Source organism: Galleria mellonella, unplaced genomic scaffold (genome assembly GCF_026898425.1).
Source record: "Galleria mellonella isolate WM207_F2 unplaced genomic scaffold, CSIRO_AGI_GalMel_v1 utg57, whole genome shotgun sequence".
Lineage (NCBI taxonomy): Eukaryota > Metazoa > Arthropoda > Insecta > Lepidoptera > Pyralidae > Galleria > Galleria mellonella.
This window is the reverse complement of record NW_026442119.1, coordinates 6,922,387-6,948,462: the sequence shown is the minus strand read 5'-3', so window position 1 is coordinate 6,948,462 and position 26,076 is coordinate 6,922,387. Positions and strand designations below refer to the sequence as shown.

The window sequence follows — 26,076 nt, the reverse complement described above, 5'->3', positions numbered from 1 at the left end:
ATTCCACAAGAATTAACCACGATGCTTTCCAGGGTGAATCCCGTGGTGGTCGACTAGATAGGGTCATATTGTTAGCAATAGAGTTGTTAAACACATATACTAACATTCCCTCGCCCCCCCCCCCCACACATCAATTTAATGGATTACAATAATATGGAATATTTGTTGCCAGATTATATGCAAAAACTAAGATACCACATATTTGATTTTCAAAATTTGATAAACGGATTTTTTGTTCCTTTATGAAACAATGACGTTGAAAGTATATAATTAGATTAGCTTTGAAACGTATTCATGATAATATAGTAATCTGCAAAAATATGTATATAATATGTTAAAAGTATTAAAAGGTGACATTACAATTAGATAATCTATTATTATACCATTGTTATTTGCAAGTATAATTTTTTAAAGAATTTTTACCTACAAATAATTTGTAATACGCATTTTTTAATATTAACTACGTCTTCAATATTACTTTTAATATACTTATACTTATTTAATATACGTCTTAAATATTACGACAGATCTATTCAATTTTCATCTTATTAAAAGTAAAAAAATATATATAAACACATCTTTAGGAAAAAAAAAAAACAAATAGGATGATGAATGAGTTTATTTTTACCCGACTATGCAAAAATAAAAAAATAAAAACTTTAAATCAGTAACATGTTGATATTAATGTTTCATGCGCATTTTTTATAGTAAATAAGTATATATTATAAGAAATAAGGATGAAACAAGCTACATTCATAGTTATATCTTTTCATAATTCAGAATCTTATAAAACAATTTTCTTGCTTCATGAGTTATACTCAGCATTTATAGATTCTTGTCAATATATTTTAATATAACATTTATGTAGACAATCTACTTCTATTATTTAAGAATTTACTATCTTATGATAGGAGCTTTGGTTTTTTATATATATATATATATATAGTATATGTCAACCCTTTTACGTATCATCAAAATCAGAATCATCTCGGTTAAAAATAACAGCAATAAATTATAAAATCTTTAATAGACCCAATGATCTTTGTTCAGATAATATTTAATGAGTTATTTGCGAGTCAATATTTAATATATCTTTAACTATAGCAATGTACGCAGTAAAGCAACTTCAGAAGACTTGCATAAAATTTTTAAGCAATAAAAAATAGTCCAGTTTTTAAGTTTCTATTATTTATATATCATCACCAAATGCAACAAACGCCATTACGAAATTGTCTTTTCTTTTTTTTTTTTGCCATTTTAACGATAAAATAAAATCTAAAATGTACACAAACTAACAAATTAAATATGAATGTTGTTATTGGAATTCAAATTTTATTATTTTTATTTTGCCGTCTGTCTAAGCTTATTTTATGTATCGGGTTAGCATACATCTTTATCTTAATTTAATTTTCGAATGATATTTTCTTAAATAAATAGAATTATCTATATTATCAAATTACAATACAGGTGTATATTATTATGTGATAAGTGACTTGATATTTCTAATAATAATAAGACACACTGGTTCAAACAGGTAGTATGTTAATTTCCAAAACTCCTATATACAGTACTCTAAAATGTTACCTCACATTATTGCTCGTCGTCTGAAGTCAACTTTTTTTGTAGATATACATATTATCACGTAAGAAAAAGGACACCGACAATTAAGGAAACAATTTTAAAATTAACAAAACTAACTCTGTTATTAAATATTTCTTATAGCGAAGAAGCTAATATTGCTTGCAGTTATGTTATATAGTAATCCCTCCTATAACACGATACTCTTATTCCTATTACGCGATTTCAATCCCTCGTGTAACACGGCTATTCCGTATAACGTAACGTAACGTATAACGCGGCGACTGAACATTCTATTAAAAAAAGATGTCAGTGGAACGTTATTTCAGATAGGTCCGACAGTGTATAAACATTTACTAAAACTATTAATTTATTTGAAATTAACTGTTTTTTATTTACATATGGCGTGAATTTACTGGGTACAGAGGAGTAACACCTGAGTCCTCAGGAATGGCAACGCATGGGGGGTATCATGGGCGAAACAGTATACTCTGTTATGTCCATGGCTCATGTCTATAGGCGATGGTTACCACTTTCCGGTGGGCCGTCAGCTTGTTTGCCATTCTAAGTTGTATAAAAAAAAAAGTTTTTTTATTTAAAATGTTCTTAATTTGTATTTAATAAAACACACATATTTCGTTCATAACATAGTTTTTTTGGGGTAGGAAAAAACAATAACACGTCAAAGGCTTCAATAAAAAAAATTGCCATCACTTGCTCCACATTCATCAATCAAAAGGTACAAGTTCGTAGGTAACTAGTACTCGGCCCTTTTTAAACATGTCACTTTGGTTGATTAGGCTAGCGACCCCTACCGATATCTCAAATTTTATTAAAATCAATTCTCATAATTGTTTTCTATTCAAAGCACGATAGCAAGTTCCTAACGCATGCCTATCTCCGAATTTATGATTACAAAATAATCTCGAGTAGCATAAAGTAAAATGATGTAATTTTTTTTTAATGTAATAAAACTGTAACAAAAAATTAAAAACAATGGTTAAGTATATAAACTTCAATATAAAATTTAAAACAATTTAACTAGCATGCTGGTGTTGAGATTTGATCTTTATTAAACAACTACTGGGTAGTCTCAAAAAAGACCGACCGATTACACCGTTAAAACTAAATTTTGGCTAAGTCAAACCTAGAAATTAAACACCGTTAATCGTAGGTGTCCATTTCCATTGAATCAAATATGAATTTACACATCCAACTACTGATAGCCGAATCAGCATTTTTTTTTGTATTCAAACATCTGGGTACTGATTACAAAAAGAGTCGTCAGGACTCCAATTAGAGGATTTGAACAAATGAAATTTTCGAATGATCTTTTTCATTAATTTACAATTTAAGTACGCGAATTAAATACCATAAGAACTCGTAACCGGTATCCGAATATTGTGTATACGAATTCTATATTTTGAGTACTCGAATGTCTGAATACCTATTAGGAGTTGAAAATAATAATCGACAATCTGATTCGGCGTATCTCTACATACCAACCCAACAATACACTACTAGCGTACATTTGATGTAGGCCTAATGTATTAATGTAAATATTATAGACGTAACTTACTACAGGGTAATGCCTTAGCAATTAATCAACACAATAACTACAACACGTGGATAGCTAATGCACTTGAATGCTTGTTGAAGACTTGACGTATTATCAACTTATCTTGTTTCACAATAATCTCGATCTGTAAACAATATGTAGTTTTATTAATATTATATACTAGCTTCTACCCGCGACTTCATCCACGTGACCGGAATAATATAATAATAATAATAGCGTTTATTGAGTTTATAAATTACAAATTATACTAGTTATAAATATTAACAATATGTGCACAAACAAAAAAATATAATAAACAAAGGATTAAAAAGTTGTCTATATATCTATCCCATATAGTACATGTATGCTAAATTTCATAGTGATTGGTCAAGACGTTAAAGTGGTATAGGATTAGGATTTCTAGTTGTAGTCTACAGTTTCTCCTGCATGAATTAAGGTAAAAGGTATCTTGTATGTTATACACGGAACTGATCTACTTTACCCTTAATTTGGCAGAAAAAATCTTATTTTCTTTTATTTTATGAATAATATATGTTTTAAGATATTTACGGACTTTGTAAAAAATAATAATGAAAAAATATGTTCTTCCCCTTTTTGAAAAAATGCATGTTCTCTGTGGCGGGCACTGCCAAAGTAGATACGACTATGTTTTCTAACGAAATATCTTCTTGATTTTCATTTTTTTTTTCTACTACAAATTTTTGTTTTCAAGTAGTTGAGTAAATTGCGAAGTAATTTAAATTTAATTGCCATAAATAAATTACAAATTTGAATGACTTGGATTTTTTTAAAGTTCGTGTTCGGTGTAGTGGACAATATCAAATTAAGGGTTAAGTACCAAATATCCCTCAAATCAATTCATTTAAAATGAATATACACTCAAATATATATATTTTAGATGTATGTAGAAATATAATGTCCTTGTAATGATGGAGTAAGACTATAAGGTGGACTATTTTAATCTCGATGATGTCGTCAGAGGCAGGTACAGAAACAAAACATGATACATGAGCGCAAGAGCCCAACAATTGTAATTATCTAATAGTATAATGAGATACGTTAGCCGTGTGATTCCGGCATGGAATGGGCCATTTCCTGTGGGTGTCGTAAGAGGGAACTAAGAGAACTTAACGGTTGAGGAATGGGTAGTAGCATCCTTCTTAAAACATTACCAAAACCTAACTGCGGTTGCCAACCCGCCTGCCAAGCGTGGCAACTACTGGCAAACCCCCTTATGGGGAAGGCCAATGTTCAGCAATAGACAGTTAACGACTAATATGATTTGATGATAAAGGGATACTAATGATATTCCTAATGATGAAGAATAATTATGTCTGTAGGTGATGATTATTTTTCATCAGATGGATAGCTCATTTGGGATTCAATGTTCACCATCAACCACAACAACCTTCACATGCATACTATATACTCCTTACGCGAATACTGCGGAGGTCTGTTGCCCCAACATCATTACTTCATTAAACGACAATGGCTGCATCATTGGCTTGACAAAATAGCAAGGAAAACATCTTCAAATAGTATAAACAAAGTCAATTTTTGAATCTATCTATTTCATGTAACAGACTTTGATAAAAACTTCACTGTTATTTGGATATTTTTTATGGAAAGTTTGTATATAACATTTGAAGCCGTACTAAACCTGAGTAGTTAATAGTGTATTATTAATATTATATTAGAGGGTAGGTTAATAAGTGTATTATTAGAGGCCTGTGCGATACACTTACCTGCCGCCGTCAGGCGAGGTAGGCTCGTACGAGCGCCCGTACGGAAGCGCGACACAGCGGACAAGCGGACAGTGCCGCGCCGCATCGGGCGCAAGACACCAAATGTCCACACGGCAAGAATACCACGCTCACCTGTAACATAATCGTGTTATGCAATTAAATTATGCAGTACATATATAACGTACGAGGGGATAGCATTTTAATCCTTAGATAATGGTAATGCATGAGGTGTACGCGTCACTGTATACTATGATATGCATGGTGTCCTTGTTTATAGACCATGGTTACCATTATCCAGGTAATCAAGAGCTCACAATTCCATAAAAAAAAATTAATATTTTTTTATGCAACTTAGAATGGCAAACAACTGACGGCCCACCTAATGGAAACCGTCGCCTATAGACATGAACAGTATCATGACCATAACAGAGTATACTGTTTCGCCCATGATACCTTCCATGTATTGCCATTCCTGAGTACTCAGGTGTTATTCCTCTGTACCCTGTAAATTAACTGCCATATCCCACCCTTCAAACCGAAACACGGTAGAAACACGAATGTGACAGAGGTGCCAAGCAAAGTCCAAAGCTGTACAAAGTCTCCCTCTGGTATTATTATTGATATTATTCATAAAAAATATCTAATTTATTCTAAGATTTTGTTAGACAAAAACAGGGGCCTCAATAATAAAAAAATTAAATAAGGAATAATTTAGATAAAATAGAAATCAAATCTTTAATTAAAAATATTATATAAACACACAACAAAATAAAAATTACTGTAATATTTCAGAATACAAAATCACACTTACCTCATTATCCATACATACTTTACACAATCTTGCTTCCTTTAATTGTCTATTCTCCTCTTCTAAAGATATTGTTTTATTTTCTGGCACAGGAGTCTCCTGTACAGGAGTTGTCGTAGAATCTATTTCTACATTATTTTTATTTTCAGTTACAACAGCGTTAGTAAATAAGTTATCACTGGAATCTGGCTCTTCTTGATGAGTAGTTGTAGGTCTATTATCCACTGGTGATGCTGATCTCGTAGGACTTGCAGAGGATTCCCGACTCTCAGGCCGCCCATCCCATTGTGTTGGGATTATACTGTTAAATATGTATTATGGTTACATTAGATATTTTTATATCATTATTATTTTAAAAGAACTGCATATAATTGACAAATTTAGTTTACAAAAATGTAAATGATTATGTGGTTTAAATCATTATAAAGTAATCACAATATGAAAATGGATACATTTTCGTTTTTAAATTACTTTGATACAAATATATATAAAAAAAAAACTTAACTAAACCGCATAAAGAGATCTATATCTTTTTTTGTAAACCATATGGCCCCCACATAAAATAGACCACCTTTTCCTCTCCCGGGAGTGTCGTAAGAAGTGATTAAAGCAATTTCTAGGGATGGGCAACATTGCCCCTTTACAACACCACCAAAGATTTATATTTTTTTCATTAGTTATGACTATTAATTTAATACATTAGCAGTATATTTCACATCTCACTGATTGAAGTTTGACTCGACCATTAAAGATCTACATTTTTTATGTAGAATGTGTATGTGTGGGTGATATTAAAATGGTAGCCCCGCCTGTGCTATCGGTACGCGGGGCACCATTAGTGGAATTCGTATTTCAAGGGGAAGTACTTGGAGGTCGACCTGATAGGGTGCATTGTTGACGATGGGTTAGTTAGACCACATTACTAACAATCCCTTTTCCCCATTTTGGTTTTGTGTTAGAATTTGTTAAATTATCAATTATTACTAATTTGCATATTTAAATTAAAATGCATGAAATAATATACATACCCAGACATGGGCGCGAACTCCCTGAGCGTTTCAGCGAGTATGTCCCTCGCGAACCGATGGCTCTGCGGTGACACGCTCCATGCCTCCTCGTTCAACTGTTCGTCTAGGACAGCATCAATCAATGCCTCTGATGAGTTGAACGGAAGGCCTGCAATCATTTAACATACACATTAATTATATATACTAATATGATATCATACTAATATGTATATCAAAGCTGAAAGTTTATAAATGTGATATATACTTTCTTAATTAATAACTGAACAAATGATATGTATATATGATAAATATATGTATTTCAAGCCAATAGAGCTGAGTAAAAAAATACACAATAAATAATTTTCATTACTACATCTAAAAGAGGTGAACTTATTCATAGCTAGTTGTTACTTACCATTTCGTCCATATGGCCAGGATATATTGATTAATTAAGATCACAAGTTTCATTTCATAATGATTGGTTAAACCATTAAAGAATCAAGACCTAACAAGGAAACCGACTTTTATTTATAATATTTATAAGATTTCATAATTAGTAAATAAATGTAATATATGAAAATTTTATATTAATATAGGTGAGTACAGTGTCCGAACGTAAGTATGGATGTGTATGCGGGTGTGAGTGTTGGTAAGATGAGAACAGATATAAAGCTGAGTACAGGTGCAAATGAGTATGCGAGTACAAGTACGGGCAAAGATGTACCTGTGGCTCGCAGTCGTCGTGCCAGAGCTCGCCGAACACGAGCCGCGTCCAGTCCAGCATTCAAAGCCGCTAGTGCTGCGCTACTCTCCATACATTCTTCTACCTGCATTTAACATTAAACGTAAAAATATAACAAACCGAAACCTGGTGATAGTAGGTATGCATGAAACTGAGCAATTTGCATCCAGAAATATAGTTGAAATATGAAAATATTTTTATATGAAATCAATCATGAGACAGTGGGGTCTATATTTTAGTTTTATAAATACTTATTTTGGGTTCCAGTTTGGTATATCCACTCATTAACCGTAAGACCAAAAAGCTGACAATAGTGGTAGTCACAAATAGACGATCCTTACTCTGTGAACTTAATTGTGGTGAATACTGAAAGCTTAAGCTGTGAACTATTAACAAAAATTTAGAATCCAAAATTATACTATAGCATATGAAAGTATACTGACTTGGCTTTCAGTAATAGAGAAGTTAACACCGGGATTTCTTCTTCGTGCACTTAAACCACTATCAGCAGAGAACTGCAAAAAGAAAAATCCATTTTATAATACCAATACAGACCACAAGAAATATAATAAATCTAGCTGACCTGTTAAACATTGTCTTGTCCCTTACAACCACAAACCTAAATATAAATTTCATTAAAATTGGTTCATCAGTTTCGGAGATTAGAGTGAACAAACATAGTGACACGGATTTATATGATATTATATTAAAATGATATAGAATGAGGACCAGACTCTCTAGGCAAAGTGTACACGATCTATTGATACAATTGAATTCTTGCATTTTATATACATTTGTATAAATAAGTAGAACTAAGACATTAACACATACATGATAGTATTTTTAAAGATAAATAAAAATACCATTTTGAAATTAGATAAAAAGTTGGTAAGACTCACGGTCCGTTGCACGGAGGTGCGGTTGCGGCAGGAGTCGACGAAATCCTGTCCTTTGAGCAGTAACACGTAACCGCAGTGCGGGAACCAGTGCGCGTGCTCCGACCACGGTGCATCACCCGCCTCCCACTTACCGAGCCCCCCGTCGCAGTAGAAACATCTCACCTGCAATGTAACACCACCCTTATTAGGCCACTTTTTACATAGAACTAATTATCAGTCTCGGTGGCAGTATAACTATCACACAGTGCTAATATTTAGAGGAAAGGGATTGTTAGTAGTGGGGACTAATGGTCCCATTGCTAGCAAGCCCCGTCAGGTCGTGATTATTACTTGTTGTAGTATATCACGATGGGCTAACTGATCTGATTTCATGCTCATCTATCATTCCTAACTGGGGTACCGTCAGTATATATCGATAGTGCAGATGGGATTAAAATTCCATTATCATCCATTAAAAAAAATGCTAGTATTTAGCGCCAGTCTTGTTTTATCGTCATCTTCACATCAGCCTTTAAATGTTCATTGTTGAACACAAGCCTCCCCTTTGGAGGGTTTTGTCAGTAGTTGCCACGCTTAGAAGGCGGATTGACAAGCTTTAGAGATGTTTTAAGAGAGACGCTGCTGCCCATGCCTCACCCTCTGTTAGTCGTCTCTTACGATACCCACGGGAAAGGAAGGGGTAGCATAATCTATGCCGGGACTACACAGCCATCTTGTTTCATACTATAAAATATTTATTTTGTTGTATTTATGTTGTTGATGGCCTATCTTTCTTCATCGCAAACATTATCTGTATATCAAAGTTCATGACAACTGATTGACCATCTAATGAAAAACAACACAATTGACGAAACTTACCTGATCATCAGTACCAGTATAGAAGAAGCCCGCTTCAGCTAATGCCATGGGCACCTGTGTGCGGTCCGCAGGCCAGCGCTCGAAGGTTGCAAGACGCGCTGCTAGCGATGCTCGCGTGGGGTGACGGGCCCCACCGCCTACGACGCCAAGCGAACGCCAAGTGCCGCCCGCCTCCAGCAGACGAGCATTGTGCTCGGCACCAGTTCTTAAATAGAGAACAACATAAATACTCATCTTTATACAAATAAAGCCAGAAAGAAATGTGGAAGTGTTGGTATTCACATCTAGCAATAAGATTAGTTACAGAATTTAGACCCCATTTTATTTATATGATATCTAAATAGAAATAAAAATTATAGATATAAGCAAAAAAAAAATAGTTTGATTGTTGAGTTTTACTTTAACAGCATTTTTGAATGTATGGCATATACGTTACCTAAGTAATGTATTTATAATAAGAAAAAAAATGTTTTTCATTAATTAAAAAGTTTTGAAAAGCTGTATGTACAATAATTGGGTGCTTCACTTTACTTCTATTCCATCCATCTATATCTCTCCTCCGACAATAATTCACCTCTATCTTTTCCCTACGCATTATACCTGAGATATACCCTATAAGCTCCTATGCTGTGAGAATCTCTACTGAAAAAAGCCCATTATGTCATACTGCTGAACCATAAGAAGACCATATTGTCCACTATTACAACGCTAGCCAATACACTAGTGCAAATAAAAATAAAGCCCTATATCAAGCCAAATTTTGTTTTCTATATTGATGTAGAAATCATTATCTTAGCAAATAAATAAGTTAATATTTGTATTTTTACTACATAACCACGTAGTATATTATTATTAAACAATATTATGAAAGGATTTTAAGCTAAATATTAATCGGTATAGTTTGATAGAAATTCAGTTACATTTTAAATTTATTCAATAATTTGGTGATTATAAGATTATAACACATATCAATTATTCATTATTATTAATGATCAGGTAAATGAACTTACAAACACAATTATTAAAATTCATCAAATCCGAGAATTATGAATTCCTAGAACTTATGAATGGATGGGTAAATTAAATGACTCACGATTGTGAATGGTTTTCTTCAGTTTCTGGTGGTGACTGTGCAGGCGGTGTTTGCGGCTGTGGCGACGCTGGTGGCGAAAAGTGGTTAACTTGTCGGGACGCCTCTAGCGATGCGGCGTGTTCGCATCTAGGGAAGTACCTAAAATCAAAGTATAAAAGAAGCAAAAGTGAATACAATTTTCAAAATGTACACTATAGCATAATTAAGTGGATATTCTATAAATGGATTTTATTTTCTTGAAAAGAAATTTAGTACATCATTAAAATTCTACAAAAGTGCAAAAGTTAGATATTAGGATTATAAACAATTTAATATTATTATATCCTTCACTTGCATTATACATTTGTGCAAACTTTAGTGGCTGTAACATTATTATTTAAGTGTATAATTATGTATTGTTATAGCTGTCTGTTTATGTTAAATAAATAAATATTATTATATTACTTCACTATATTTACATTTTACAAAAAAGAAAATAAAATCAGAAGTGTGGTTTATTTTTATTTAAGTAAATAAATTATATAAATACATAACATGATACTTACATTCTGTGCACTTCAAGTGGAGGCCCAAGTGTACCAAATTGTCTAAATGGGGCTAGTTCGCCACCACACCAAGCACAGCGAAGGCGACCCTCTCCTACATGATAAAAACCAGCACTCGCTAAAGCTTCACGGGATACTGAAGTATCCTAAAACAAAATCAAAATTATTCTCAGGAATATTATACTACAATAAATGGGTTTGCAGTTAAGAGTTAATATACTTCACCAAAACGTATATATATATATATATATATATATAAATGTAATATTCGAACATTTCCTATGTTGACATAGTCATTCAGGTATACTGAAGCCGCTCAACATAAACTAGAATTAAAAAAGACACTATTCTACGATCTTTTAATATGATTTTAGAACCTCCCCCCCCCCCCCATGTAATGCACCGTAACATTTTTCTGTACCCCCCTACATTACGTAACACCCAAGTGACCATTTAACTTACTTAAAAATCGCAACATGAATACTGGCAATGAAAACAAAATAAAAATGACATACAATACAATTGAGGGATTCCCCCATACAAGTTCTTTAGTTTTTTTCATTTAAACAAAATATGTTACATAATATATAAATTATGATGCATCATAATGATTTACAAGACCAACCCAATTATGTTACATAATACTTGAACCTCCACTAGAAGAAAACTTTTCATAAAAAAAAAATATTCACTTCTGAAGGTCTTCATGAAAAAAACATTTGTTAAAAGTATTGTAAGTACAAATAATATTTATTGCATAAATATTACTAGATTGATACAGCATTCTCAAGTAAAATACAGGGATGACAATCTGATTATTATTATTTTTGCAATAAAAGAAATATTTCCTTAATTTTGTTAGTCATTTATAAAATATACATAAATTATAAACAACTATTCCTTGCATTAAACACATACAATAAACTAGCATAATCTGGCAGTTTAACTATCAATGACGATTAAATTTGAATGAATAAGGTACAATTGCAGTCAAGATGAATAAAAAGATAAATATGATCTTTCCAGGTCAAACAGATATTTATCAAGCTACTATTTTACCTCTATCTATACACCTATATGTATAGATAAAGGTAAAATACCATTTACTGAGTAATCAGTATAGGACAATAAATTGTGGACTTATAGTAGTTTGTTCAAATAGTAGTGGACAAGCCACTATAAGTATATAATGTGTGCATTCTCTAATATTATAATACTGTTAGTAATATACCACTACTTTGTTATCTCCACATATCACCAGAACCATATAAGCTAAAGAAAGCCCAAGTACAGACCCATTTTGGCCATCAGGCATGCACCTAAACACATCTCTATTACTTTATTTGATTTGATATAAATGGTAAATTGTTTATTGTAAGTTGTTACATTAAGGTTATTATCTATTTTTGTTTATATAAATTATGTGATTACTATGTGCTTGTGTCTATCCTTTAAAATAAATTCTAAGTAAATTTCTAAAAGTTCACTATATTACCCCCATGGAAAATAGTTACTTAAACAGTTATTGTTTTATTAGTATCACAGGTGGATACAAGGTCACATACAAGAATAGGCTTCAAATAACTCTTTTGGTTGCAATCTACTTATAACCTTGATACACTGTAAAGTTATTAGAGGTCAATATAACCAATTCATAGTATTCTCAAGTTTCATTTACTTAATATATTTACATTTAAGTTCCTACCTATAACAAAACCAAGGTTATTTATTTTTCACAATACATTTCTTAGAACTTTTTTTAGACTGTGAATACATAATTGTCATATTTGAAATAGCCCAACCATAAAGTTTAGTCTAATCAATCCTAGATAATAAAGTATAAAAAAAGTACTAAGTGCTTGTTGTACCTATTATAAAAAAAATAACATAGGTATAAGGTGGGGAAAGGCATTATTAATGATAAGGAATAACAGTCCCATTACTAGTAATATAGGGTATATGGTATTTATGAAAGACCTATATCAAAAAGGACAGATAGTATTTATAAAAGACCTATATCAAAATGGGTATAAAAACCTAATTTGAGAATAATGCAATTAAAATAGTATAGAACAATTTTATACACCAATAAGTACATGATGTTATATAAGTGTTTGTTTGTGTGATTTAGATAAGATTTAAATGTATATTATTATATATTATTTATCAACATTCACTGTTTACATCACACGATAGATTCTGAAAAGTCCCTTATTATTGATGTTACTTATTATTACTTATTAGTTTTGTGCTAAATTTCAGAATATAGGTATTGCTAGAAACAGTTTTTTCAAATATTTTGTTTTCTATCAAAAGGCTTAAATCTCAAAAAGAAAATAAATAATTATAAATTGTAGTATTAAAACTGGTAATACTGCAGAAACATAAATATAAAAGTAGCCTTACATTCCAGTTGACAAAAGATAATAGCCGCAATGCATCACTTTTGTACACTTCGTCTTCTTCAGTCAGTCCGTAATCTTGAGATGATTCTATAGGGTCATGTTGTTGATCATTAGAAGCAGACCACGACGCCGTAGGGTCTATATTAGAAGGGCACTCAGATCCTAGCACAAGAGGTACATTCCCTGATTGCTGTGGATTCACTACAAACTCGCAGTTAGGATCTAGCTGCCGATGACGCCACATGACCTGATCGCCGTAGTTCCACTCAGATATTTTACCACTACAATTAAAACACTGAACTTCTGTACCCACCCCGGTGTAATAAAAACCAGCTTTAGCTATCCTTATAGGATCTACTGGAGCTGAAGTAGGCCAATTCGTAAATGTATTAAGCCTGTTCGTCTCATAATTCATTTTACTCCCGATAATGTATACTAATACAAAAATTGTCTTGTAAGGAATTAAAGTGGTATTACCTACTCTGACGTAGTTTTTAAACTGGTATGAGATTCGAAGATGTTTAAAAAATATATTGGAATAACCACAAAAACACGACAAATTTATAATTATCCTATACCTATATTATTTCACTTTTTACGCTAATGCAAATAGATTTTTTTTAAGAGAACTGTTTAGTGGATTGCGTTTTTGGCAATTTTTGTCAGTCAGCAAAATAATAGTTGATTGATTGATCAGTCCAGACTAGAAAGTTTATCAGTCAAAGTCAGTCAGTCACTCCTTAGGTGAGTATTACTCTAGTGTTGTAAATAATCATTGATAATCAATTATAGACTGATATTCAGTTATGTAAAACGAGGTGTATAAAATCTATATTGATAATTGATAACATGAAATCATTTTCTAACTTATTTAATAACCTTAGTTTACAGTTTTGATAACTCTAAATAACAATATTTTTTCACCCATAAACGGTTTGAATCATCCTACTTTAACAAAATTTTACAGGATACCGATTACATTTTTATTTATTTTAAACAGTAATAACAATCTAGCTTTAATATATTCAGATGTATAAATATGTTACTTATATGCTTCGAAATATTTGAAATAGGTAGAGCAAAACAAACTATAGCTGAGGTATAAAGATTGTAAAAACTTTTTTTTTTGCATATTTTTAAAAATAAATTAATTTTAAGTTTTGTTTGAGAAATCAGTTCAGGGTACAATAGGACTGATATACCTGAAAAAGGTAAAAGCCCTTAAAATAATATTAAAAAAAAAAAAATTGTGTATTAAAAAAAAACTGCAATAGCTAGTCACTATTCACTTTCTATCTATCAGCATAGTTAGTGTATAATAATAAAGTAACAAAAAACCAATAGAATTCATTCATTTCTGGTCATAGTGATCAAGACAATAAAATAAGAAAGAAAAAATTTGACTTTTTTTAAAATAAAGGTATTAAAGGTACTACTTATGATATATTTTGTTTCGTATTTTTTTTAGGACGGCCATAAGTTGAACTATAAGACATTATCCATAAGACGTCAAGGTTATCCATTCATTACCAGACATCCTATCATATATATATATATATATATATATATATATATAAGGTTTTTGTTGTTATTAGTTACTAATTAGTAAAATTTTTTTAAAGTACACGGAAATTGCTAGGTGTGTATTCAAATTATCAAATTAGTAATTACTAATTAAGCGAATACTGAAACCATTCAGATTCACGTATAACTGACTAATCATGACTCTGAAGCTAAGAATAAGGAATTCCTGGAGTCTACGAGTCAACTGAGAACTTGAATTAACTCGATGAGACTATAACTTGAGTAACTCGAGTTATTTGATAGTTCATAATCTATGCAATTGATTTGAGTCACTCATTATTCGCTGTATCTTTGGCTTGTTGCCTTATTTCTTTTTATTATTATTTTTTTAGTGGATTTTAGCTTCCTCTCGTTTTAGATTGTATTTTAATTTTAAAAGTTTACTTATAGTATTGTGGTCCATATTAATTGCTTGTTTTGTGGTGATAAAAAAAGGATAATATGATTATTTACTTTGCAATTATTATTATAACTGTAGTAGTTCTATTAGCATATATATTAAATACTTCATTAGAAAAGAAAACTGTATATAAGAATTTGCATCAAAAACATGTTGTTATCACCGGTGGCTCTAGCGGCATAGGAAAAGCGGCAGCTATAGAAGCAGCTAAATTAGGAGCACATGTTAGCATTATAGGTCGCAATGTGGATAATTTGAAGTCAACAGTCAGTGAAATTATAACTCAATGTTTAGATAAAAACGCCCAAAAAATACAATATGTTTCATTAGACGTTACATCAGATTATGATACCATAGCAAAATGTTTATCGACTCTGGAAAACGATATCGCACCCATATTTATGCTAGTGAATTGTGCCGGAATGTGCATTTGTGGGAAGTTTGAAGAAATGAAAGTGGAAGATATAAAACAAATGATTGATCTTAATTACTTTGGAACAGCTTACTCAACTAAGTATGTTTTACCTGGTATGAAAAAGAGAAATGAAGGTGTTATTGTTTTTGTTGCTTCAGAAGCAGCGTTCATTGGTGAGTGTTATTTATTATATTTTCATATTTTATCTTTTGTTTATGGTAATGATATTTTTAATTTTTTAATTACTTATTAGATATAATTAGGGATACTAAATTAACTCATTGAGTAAAATAAGTATTTTTGTTAGACACAATACCATAGTCCTTAAGAAAGGCAATGTCTAAGAGGTATCATGGGTGTCACAAAGTATTGATGTTCATAGTGGTGTCCAGTAATATAATATTTGTTTAACAGGAATTTACGGCTATAGTGCATACAGTGCAGCTAAATGGGCTTTGCGTGGTTTAGCAGAAGCAATTCAAATGGAGTTAGTGGGTACTGCGGTCAGGTTGACAGTATCATTTCCGCCCGATACTGACACACCTGGCTTAAAGAATGAAGAATTGACAAAACCAAAAGAAACTAAGCTCATCTCTGGTACTGGAGGTTTGCATTCACCACAGGAAATTGGCAAGAAACTTATCCATGATGCAATGGTAAGGTATATTGTAATTTAAGTCAGTAGTTTATTAGACCAATGATTCCCAAATCAAAGATACAGATTTATTAAAAATCTATTAAATTGTAGTAAATTAATTCTAAGTTTAAAACTGCTATCTGTAAGCTCAAACTTTATTTTAAAAAATGTATTTATATATTACTGTAAGCTTATTTTATTATTTTACCATTTTTATTAATTTAAACATAAAAATGCAATGAAATGAAAAATCCTAATAAGAAAGAATAGGAACTATAACATGTATTTTTTGTTAAAAAAAGATCAATAGTCACAAGGATATTTTTTTCATTGAACATAAAGTTTTTGTATAAATTATAACTTTATTTCATTTATCTATACTACTTCTTTTAAGTTTCTATGATTTCTAAAAGTAATTACTTGCATTTCAGGTTGGAAAAGTATATTCTGTATACAGTATGTCTGGAAGACTGCTATCAATTTTGTTTGGTGCATCTGTTGAAAGTACTACACAAGTTTTAATACAGGTATTTTCTATGGGATTACTTAGAGCTGTAATGGTAAATTTTATTATGACTTTCAATAAGATTGTTAAAGATGGTTTTACTGAAAAACATAAAAAAGAAGAAAATAAAAATAAATAATTTGTTTTTATACCCACTGCTGCATGGATTTATGTATAAATTTATTAATGTATAACTATAATGATGTATACTCACACACATGTATCACATATTATAATAAAATGTATTAATCCATAGCTTGATTTTTGTAAGGAAAAATTTGTGGTTATAATGTCTATCAAAGATTCTTTGTTATAATAATATATGTTCTTTAGCTTGTTAGTATGGGTGGCAAATATATTTTTGTATGAAGATTATTGTATATAGTTGTATAACAACTATTCTTAAAAAATTAATACATCTAATATAATTGAAATGAATAAGCATTTATTCATATTTCACATTTGAAAAATAATGGTACTCAATAATTTTTAAATGTGAAGTAAAGCTATAGGATACTCCAGGTAATGTAGCTGTTCTCCACATTACTAGCTCCAAGTTATTAATGTTAACACAAATTTTAAATTAAATGTTGTTTTCTACATATCTTATGCAAAAGTAAAATATTTTTATTGAAATATGAATGATTATAAATTATCCTATGGGAAAACATTGTAATATGTTATTAGTAAATATCAAAACACCTTCATAAACTTGTTGTTACCATATATATTTATGTACAGAGCAAAGGATTTGTAGAAAGTCTATTTTATGTAATATGTTACACAACTGATTGTAATTCAGCAGTTGCAACTTCTTTATGAGTTTTATTGTTTAGTGGTGCGTAAAACAAGTAGATACTGAGGTAACCAATTATCAATATATGCTCTAATTTTACTAGTAATACCTATACCTTCTGCAACATTGTTTAACAAAATTATGATTTCTTATTTAACATAACTGGTATACATTCAATGTTCTACTCAGATTAGAATTTGAGTTATTAGTGCTATCTATAAAGTAGAACACTCACTATTTGGACAGAATACTTACGTCATTATTATTGTATCTACTTAAAATTACATGTATAATTATATAAATATGAACAATTTATAATCATCAATATCATTTCTGTAATATTTAATGGTTCCCAGTCTGCACCATCTGCAGCCACTACTTCCTTGACACACATTTGAGACCATCACTCCAACTAGCGGGGATCACCTATATTGAGATTATCTGTACGGGGTTGTCACTCGAATGTTTCCACTACAAGTACTAACTCAGTTCAGTATTTATATAAAGCTACCAACTAAACCAAGGTGACCAAAGATATTTTATGTGCGGCTGTTTTATTTAACTAACTTGCTAACAATTCTTGTAGAAAGAGATTGAAACTGTCAGTTTCATGATTTTAGATTTACCATTCGCCAGTTTAGTTACAAACCATATCATTCGACTGGTAACTAAAACTGTTAAAAATCCCAATAAGGACAAAATAAACTTAAAATAGTCTATGGTCTATTTCAATAGAATTTAATGAAAAGTTAATAAAATTTTATAAATTGTTAAGGAAACACTAAATGAAATTTAGCATCAAATTTCAATAAGTATTCAAACCATCAATCCATTTTTTATTTGTATTACTATTGAACATCAGAACATTACATTTTGGTCGAGTAAATTATTAATTTATTTACATTTTAATTAAATTCCATTGAACTCCATTACTTCTCTAATTGCAAAATGGCCACATTCCATCAGATTTAATAAAACTTAGTTAAATAATCCAGCCGCTGTGTTCGTTATTCCTAATCATACTTATACTACCTAGTCACAACTAATATTAGGATAACAAAATAAACATGACTGTGGTTTGTGGCTTAGACTGTAGCTCACCGATTTGCCTCTGATGTATTATTATATATAAATAGTTGAAAAACGTCATTTAGCATATGTGTATTTAGTATTTTTCTAGGGGGCCCGGGCTTTTAAAAAAAGCATGTATGCTATCTCAGATAATGTACCTTCTTTGTGCATAGCTGGAAGCTCTTGCTAAGATCCTGAGTAAGGCATCAGACAATTCTGAGGTGAGCACAGTCCATACGGCCCTCCACGATAAACGCCTATGTTGTTTAAGTATCTAAATATTATTGTGAAAATGAATTTGTCTATCTAAAATATAAGGTTTTTTGTGCCTTATTCTATTAATTATAATTAAATATATTAAAATGATTATCAGTTAAGTAATGTTAATTTGTAATTATAAATAAAACATTCCTTATATTAGTCTCGATTTATTTATTTTCGTAAATTAACTACGATGGTTAAAATTATTAAGTAAATCAAACGGCACGATCATTACATGTATTCTGTTGGTAATGTAGTTTAAAACCACGACCAACATACCCACCGTCTGATCTAAACCAAACCACAATTGGGCCTCCATTATTATCTGAAATTAACATTAGTTTGATTCATTATGGGGTTTATTCCACTACTCGGATTTATGAAATTTTCTAAAAAACCAGCGTGGTAGCAAACGTATCCTTAATAAAGGAACTTAGCCCTCCTCATAGTAGAGTTTTTTTTATACTGTGATACCTAATAAATAGCTTGATTTAGGTGTTGTTCAGCATTCGTGATTTTGTCCACTAGCTAAGCTTGTACGGCGATATAAATTATAGACTATATAGACATAACAACAATATACTCGTAGTCTTCAGGAATAGCGACGCAATGGCGTCACACAGTCTATGATGATTGTGTTATTTGGACATCAGCTGTCTTATGATCCGGTTAATTATTCGTTTATATAAATTTTCATTACGTTTTATTGAAAGAGACTAATGTTACATGCAATGAAACACTGAGTTTTTGAAGATGGTTTCGTAGAACACTTCAAGTACCTAGTTAACAGTCCACAGTCGGGGGAAAAGGGATTGTTAGTAATACAGACTACCAATCTCGTTGTTATCATTATACTCTATCAAGTCGACCTACACGTGGATCTCCTTGGAAACCATGACATGATAGACCAACTGACCTGCCTTTTCATCTTCGCATATCATTCCTCACTGTGGTAACCTGCCAGTGTATACAGATAGCGCAGGCGAGGTTATCATTAATAATGCAGACCAGGGGCCGTATTGCTAGTAATATACCTAACCAGATCGACCTCCACATGTTTCCCTCTGGAAACCATCGTGCTGAATTCCAGGTGAATTGATCACGATGGGCTAACTGACCTTTTTATCCTCACCTGTCATCATTTTTATTAGTGCCCCGCACATATATACCGTTAGCGCAGGTGAGATTATCATTCTGTCATCACCCACTAAAAACCAAACTATTATTACCTATTAAAAAAATAACCTGTCAGGTCGACCTGCACGTGGTCCCCTTGGAAACCATGGTGCTGAATTTCAGGTGTATTTATCACAATGGGATAACTGACCTGCATTTTCATTCTAACCTATCATCCTAATGGATACCCCGCCAGCATATTCCACTGCGTAATAGCCTACAGGCAATTTTTCGTTGATAAAACCAGTACATACCAGTAATGGAAGCATCTAAAGAGAAATCTTGCAATACTGAACCGTCGTTTAATCTATCACCGCAAAGTCTTATTGCTGATATAAGCAACCAATCGTTAGGACAATTGAATATTTCCACTCCTGCTTGTCCAGGTGGAATAACTGGCAAGCCATCTGAAATTTAATAATATATAATGCATTATCATCCACACCGGGGATCTTTAAAATATTAAGATCATGAAATACAATTTTAATTTTAACAACCCCATATCAATAAAATCAAAATAAAACATTAAAACAAATAAAATATAAAATAAAATGCTGCGCCGTAGTCCGAGCTGAATCGCTAATTACCTATCTACTTATGCATCAGTAATGAGTTCTTTTCGTCATTTATTTTACACTATTTCAAAATAATATTTGTACTCTTAATTAAAGTATTATTAACAGCTAAACATATATAATTTTGCGGCCCTAGTGACTTTTTACGGAACCTCTAGGTCCCAAGGAACCTGCTTTAGGTATTCCTAATCTACACTATAACAATTTTTTTTTTATACAACTTAGAATGGCAAACAAGCTGACGGTCCACCTGATGGTAAGTGGTAACCGTCGCCTATAGACATAACAGAGTATACTGTTTCGCTCATGATACCCCCCATGCGTTGCCATTCCTGAGGACTCAGGTGTTATTCCTGTGTACCCAGTAAATTCATGCCATATCCCACCCTTCAAACCGAAACACAGCTGCTTCACAGTTGAAACACGAATGGGACAGGTACACAAGCAATCGACTTTTGTACAAAGTCTCCCTCTGGTGACAATTAAAATCATCAGTCACCTCAAATAGAAAATTAGACTACGGTGGGGTGGAATTGTTTTTTTTTTTTTAAATGCAGTACCTGTATCGTAATTAACTATTTGCATGTTATCTGACTTGCTGTAAGTCACGCTGCAAGTTCCCGGTGCACGTTTAATGCACATTGCATAATTCATGTTATTCTGCAAAAAAAAAGTAACGTCTAAGTATCTAAATTCAAAAGCAGTGCTGACATTGTTAATTGTTGATTACTTCTGCCAGAAAATGTAATAAGTTTACTGCCAGAAGTCATTTTCACCCATAAACCAGGTGGTGTACCATGAAATGAAATTTCGAATTTTCGGGCTCAATTTCGTGTTTTTGTTCGTACTGAAATCGACCCAGTAAATGGAGCTTAACATTTTGTTCATTATAAATCCTATCCTAATAGTCCAGAGAAATGATATTTTAACATTTTTAATTATTTTAAACATACATAAAAATGTGTTATGTAATTTTAACATCAATTTTTTTGTGTCGTTCGTCCCCGAAATTTCGGAAAATATTTCATGGTAGACCCCCAGAACACTGCCTACTTTTATAATGCAATCAAACTATAGTAGTAATGCTATAATTTTATTTAGCAACTGTAGGATTGTGCTGATACTACTATGTTGATCGGAAGTAAGAGGTGGGTACCTCAAGAGGCATTTAGTTAGCGTTTCTAAACAAGATTAAATTATTGTAAATATCTATAATATAAAACTTACCAAATAAGTTTGATACCTTGGTATCCCAATATCTGATTTGTCACGGTAATTAAACGATTCCATGTAGCCGTGAGATTCGACAAAAAATTGGAAACATCCATTTGGCGCTGCCAATTCGTCAAAGGACGTCAATTGTGTAATCTGTAAGAAGAAATAATCATTTTTATTTTTATATACACTTATTTATCTATAAACAAATACATATTTTAAAAATCATAATGGGCGAGATTTGAACCTATACTTTGTACGTATAAACACTATGCTGGACCTTCGTAACAGTCAAATAGCGCTTCATTAGAAGCTGCGTAAGTAAATAGATAGACAATTATTAATTACCTTTATAGAGAACAATCTGTTTTCAGCAGAAACAGTTTGAACTGAGAAATATAAAGGCCCGTCCACATCACCGACCTCTAAATATGCTGAAATTAAATAAATTATATTTTATTATTTAGAACTAGCTGTAGGTATAGCCATTCACTATAGCTATTACTATTTCAGGATATAATATGGTTTTGAATAACTATTATGGAATATTTTAATAAGTATTTTATTAATTTATATTTATGTTCAATAATTTATTGTATTACAGGATAGGTATAACAAGTGTGATAATATACATTTTGAAATTGAATGGTAACAAATGTGATTTTTATTAACAATCGTACTTAGATGGCGCTAATTCCCCCACTCTCCCCAAATTTTTCTTTTCTTATAATAAAGCGAAAACAAAAGCGTATATTTATTTACATTTAGTATTTTAATAAAGAGTACATACCATGTTGGCCTGTATTGATACCACATAAAATAGGTATCACATTATTAATATTTTGTCCCGATACAATAAATTGGTCTTCTTCACATGTTCCAGCTGATGGTGGTAGTAACTTAAAAAAGGCATAAATATACAAAATATTAACTAGAAATTACCATTGACACAAATTTTGTATTTAATTTTAATCAGAGACTAAAAAACGACTCGAAAAATATAATGCATTCAACCAAATTATGCACTGATTACCTCAAAGTTGACAAAATCCAGGCGTATCTGTTTAATATCTTCGGAAGCTTTACTCAATGTAATTGTACACGACAGTCTCTCCATGCTTGGTGAAGGGAAACCTGGATTAGTAAACCATCCAACAAGAGCAGAGGCATGATCGTCACATTTGAATTCATCTAAAATTATAAAAGTTGCTCTTAAATACGTTCCAAAAATATTATAGACGAATTAAATATATCGCATAAGGAGGCTGTAAGTCGTTTTTTTTTTATCATTATGAAGCTGTCTTTGCATCGATATATTTGGGTTTGAAAGGTGGAATACAGCAAATTACAGACGTGTAATATATTAATTCTAAGGAGTGATAGCGTATGGAGGTATTATGAGCGTCATAATATTTTATGATGTCTAGGGTGGGCCCATGGTGAATATAGCCCATAGAATGGGTCATTCCTTCCTTTTCTATGGGTGTAAGAGGTGACTAAGGGAATTTAATAGTCAAAAGGTAGGCAGCAGCGGCCCTCTTAAAACATCACCAAAACCTAATTGCGGTTACCAACACGTCTGCCAAACGTTGCAAAACCCCGCAAAGGAGAGACCTATGTCCAGTAGTGGACAGTTAAGATGATGGTAATAATGTCTATAGACAACTGTTTTTATTAGGTGAGCCGTTAGATTGCTTTCAAGTTTTTGAACTGTATAAGTATTTTTGAACTAGGTACTTACTTACGCAGCAAGTTCCATATCCATCGGCACAAGTACCCATGGGGATGCCCTCAGAAGCTTGGCAATCATACTCGTGTAAGCAAGTACCTTCTAGTCCACTGCTTGACACGCAAGAAACGTGTTCAAATTGCACTACCTCGAATACTTCCAGAAATCTGCGTTTGTCTGTTAGATTTGAATATAATTTTTTATCTTCCCTGTGGTATTTTACCATTGGACACTTTTTACGTATAGTTTTCTTATTAGGTCGTCTCCTGATTACGTTTATGATGTTTATGTTATTATTATAAGATCTTACTGCTTCCGTCTTCAGTGTGGATTTTTCTGAAGTTGTTATATTCGTATTTCGGTGTTTAAGACTTCCAGACTGAATATTATCCTGATTTAAATTCCATTTATGCAGTCTGGTTAATGTGCCATTATACTGAGGACTTTCAGGAATGTGCCACTTTTCATCTATATGATTGACACTATTTTTTGTCAATACGGGTATGTATATTCGGGCATCGTCCTGTGTAAAATTGGGATTGAAATCATGAAAATTTGTTACTTTGAAATGTTCATCCCTTTCAGTAACTGATGCTGAATACCAACGTTTGCTATCACTACACAATATCGCCAATAATAAAATAAATATACATAATTTAATATTATTCATTTTATAACTTTCTTTTATAATTTACTTTGCCTGTCAGCTCTGAATGGAATATGTTTCTGCACTGTGCACTAGGTTCATAGTATAGTTGCTTTGTAGGTATGGTAGGTATACTTACTATGGAGACAAGTTAACGGATCTAATAATTAAATGACTAGAAACCGTTCTGGTTTGTTTATTTGCAGCACTTGTCTTTACAGACCTTATTATAGTGTGCAATTAAGTAGGTTACCTTTACATTAAGTAGATCTATCTTACTATTGACTTCATCTGCCTTGAAAGTATGTACCTAACGTAAAGGTTTGTGTAAATATAATAAATAATTGAAGCAGCTATTTGCAATAGTTTACTAAATGCTTGTAACGCACACGTGCTATTATATCTATTGCCAACTATGAGGTAGGTATCTAATTACTAGTTTAGGTCACATACGTGGGTTGGTGTTGAATAGAGGTACCTATGTACAAAACATTAGACCACACCCAATGAAACTTTAGCACGTGGTTCAAAGACTAAGCGATTTAAGGAATTCTAATTCTTATATCAAATACTTTATGTATGTATGTATTTTTTGTATATAGTTAAATGCATGTGGCAGTACCGTCTAATAAAAATCTTTTACACTGAATTCGAAAGAGATTCTTAATTTGGATTTATCTTTTTTTATGTTTGATACTTTAGAATTTCCGTTATTTATAAACCGATTAGGGGAATTCTTTTTTCTTTATCTTGAAACAATGTACTTTCAGATTAGTCTTATAGTAATTTTATCAGAATTGGTTCAGCTTTTAAATCACAATAACTAATTTAACCACGACTGAAGTCGGCGTTTTTTTTCTGTAGAACAAATTCTTACATTATCATTATAAACAGTATCATGGAAATCAGTTCACAATAAAAATACCTCTTCAAAAGTTAGCAAATACTAGGATATGATATGTGTTGGCACATAGAGACAGAGGTTTATAGATAAAGAGATAGAATAAGATTATATCTAGGTCAATTTGAACTTAGCCTTGTTGTGACATTATTTTGTGATGCAGATTCACATTTATAGTACATTATTTTATAAAGGAATATAGCATTATGTTATAGGTAAATAGGTGTCATGTATACAGCAATACCATATTACCGATATTGAAATATATATCCTATTACTATTAAAATTTGTGAGGATGAATAATGAAAGAAAAAGTAGGTAACATACTCTTTCAGGCAAAAACTGCTAATAGAATGAAATTTGGCACACACATAGGTTATATCCTAACTTAGAATACAGTATATTTTATATATATGAGGGCGAAGTATATAATAAAATATTATTAACCAGCGTTTACCATTTAGACGTGTACTTAGGTATATCCTAGAGTAACTACTAAGATTAGTAGCTACCTAAAACTTGATAGACTTGGTCTACTTCTTGGGTTATTAGTTTATTCACGTTAATCGACAATATAAAAAAGTAAGTTATTTTTTAGTGTCTGTCCGAAACAGGTTTTATAGCCGAAACCAAAACAGAACTTTCGGCCTTGGTCTCTGTTTCGGTCAAAACCGAAACCGAAATTTACTAAAACATATTTAAAATTTCTCTTCTATACTGAAATTTAGTATATTTATTACACAATTATTCACACAAACACACAGATACTTAAAGGGTAATAATAAACACTAATTAAAGTATGTAACAAATATGTCATATATATTTATATGAAAAAACATGTAAAAATTATGACTTAATCTTGGAAGTAAAATTTAAAAAAAAAAACTTTTTGTTAAACACACACAT

At 31.6% G+C, this 26,076-nt stretch overlaps 3 protein-coding genes across 3 annotated transcripts; 1 reads left to right on the top strand and 2 right to left on the bottom strand.

The window, feature by feature from the left end:
- Positions 1-933: 933 nt before the first annotated feature.
- Positions 934-13,937, bottom strand: LOC113509851 (baculoviral IAP repeat-containing protein 7). The gene is made up of 11 exons (XM_026893277.3): positions 13,261-13,937; positions 10,855-11,000; positions 10,310-10,447; positions 9,217-9,421; positions 8,359-8,520; positions 7,903-7,974; positions 7,442-7,544; positions 6,739-6,886; positions 5,714-6,011; positions 4,903-5,034; positions 934-3,281 (listed from the first exon to the last, which is right to left on the bottom strand). Exons 1-10 carry the CDS (start codon positions 13,672-13,674, stop codon positions 4,912-4,914), a joined length of 1,809 nt encoding a protein of 602 aa, XP_026749078.2. The 5' UTR covers positions 13,675-13,937; the 3' UTR covers positions 934-3,281; positions 4,903-4,911.
- Positions 13,938-15,112: 1,175 nt separating this feature from the next.
- LOC113509616 (3-ketodihydrosphingosine reductase) lies at positions 15,113-19,089 on the top strand. Its single transcript, XM_026892977.3, has 3 exons — positions 15,113-15,831; positions 16,073-16,314; positions 16,727-19,089. Exons 1-3 carry the CDS (start codon positions 15,285-15,287, stop codon positions 16,937-16,939), a joined length of 1,002 nt encoding a protein of 333 aa, XP_026748778.2. The 5' UTR covers positions 15,113-15,284; the 3' UTR covers positions 16,940-19,089.
- A 4-nt stretch (positions 19,090-19,093) lies between these two features.
- LOC113509880 (uncharacterized) lies at positions 19,094-24,626 on the bottom strand. Its single transcript, XM_031910730.2, has 8 exons — positions 23,636-24,626; positions 22,928-23,085; positions 22,685-22,793; positions 22,243-22,328; positions 21,907-22,047; positions 21,240-21,339; positions 20,359-20,511; positions 19,094-19,253 (listed from the first exon to the last, which is right to left on the bottom strand). The coding sequence occupies exons 1-8, from the start codon at positions 24,291-24,293 to the stop codon at positions 19,144-19,146; spliced, it is 1,515 nt and encodes a 504-aa protein (XP_031766590.2). The 5' UTR covers positions 24,294-24,626; the 3' UTR covers positions 19,094-19,143.
- Between the last annotated feature and the right edge of the window lie 1,450 nt (positions 24,627-26,076).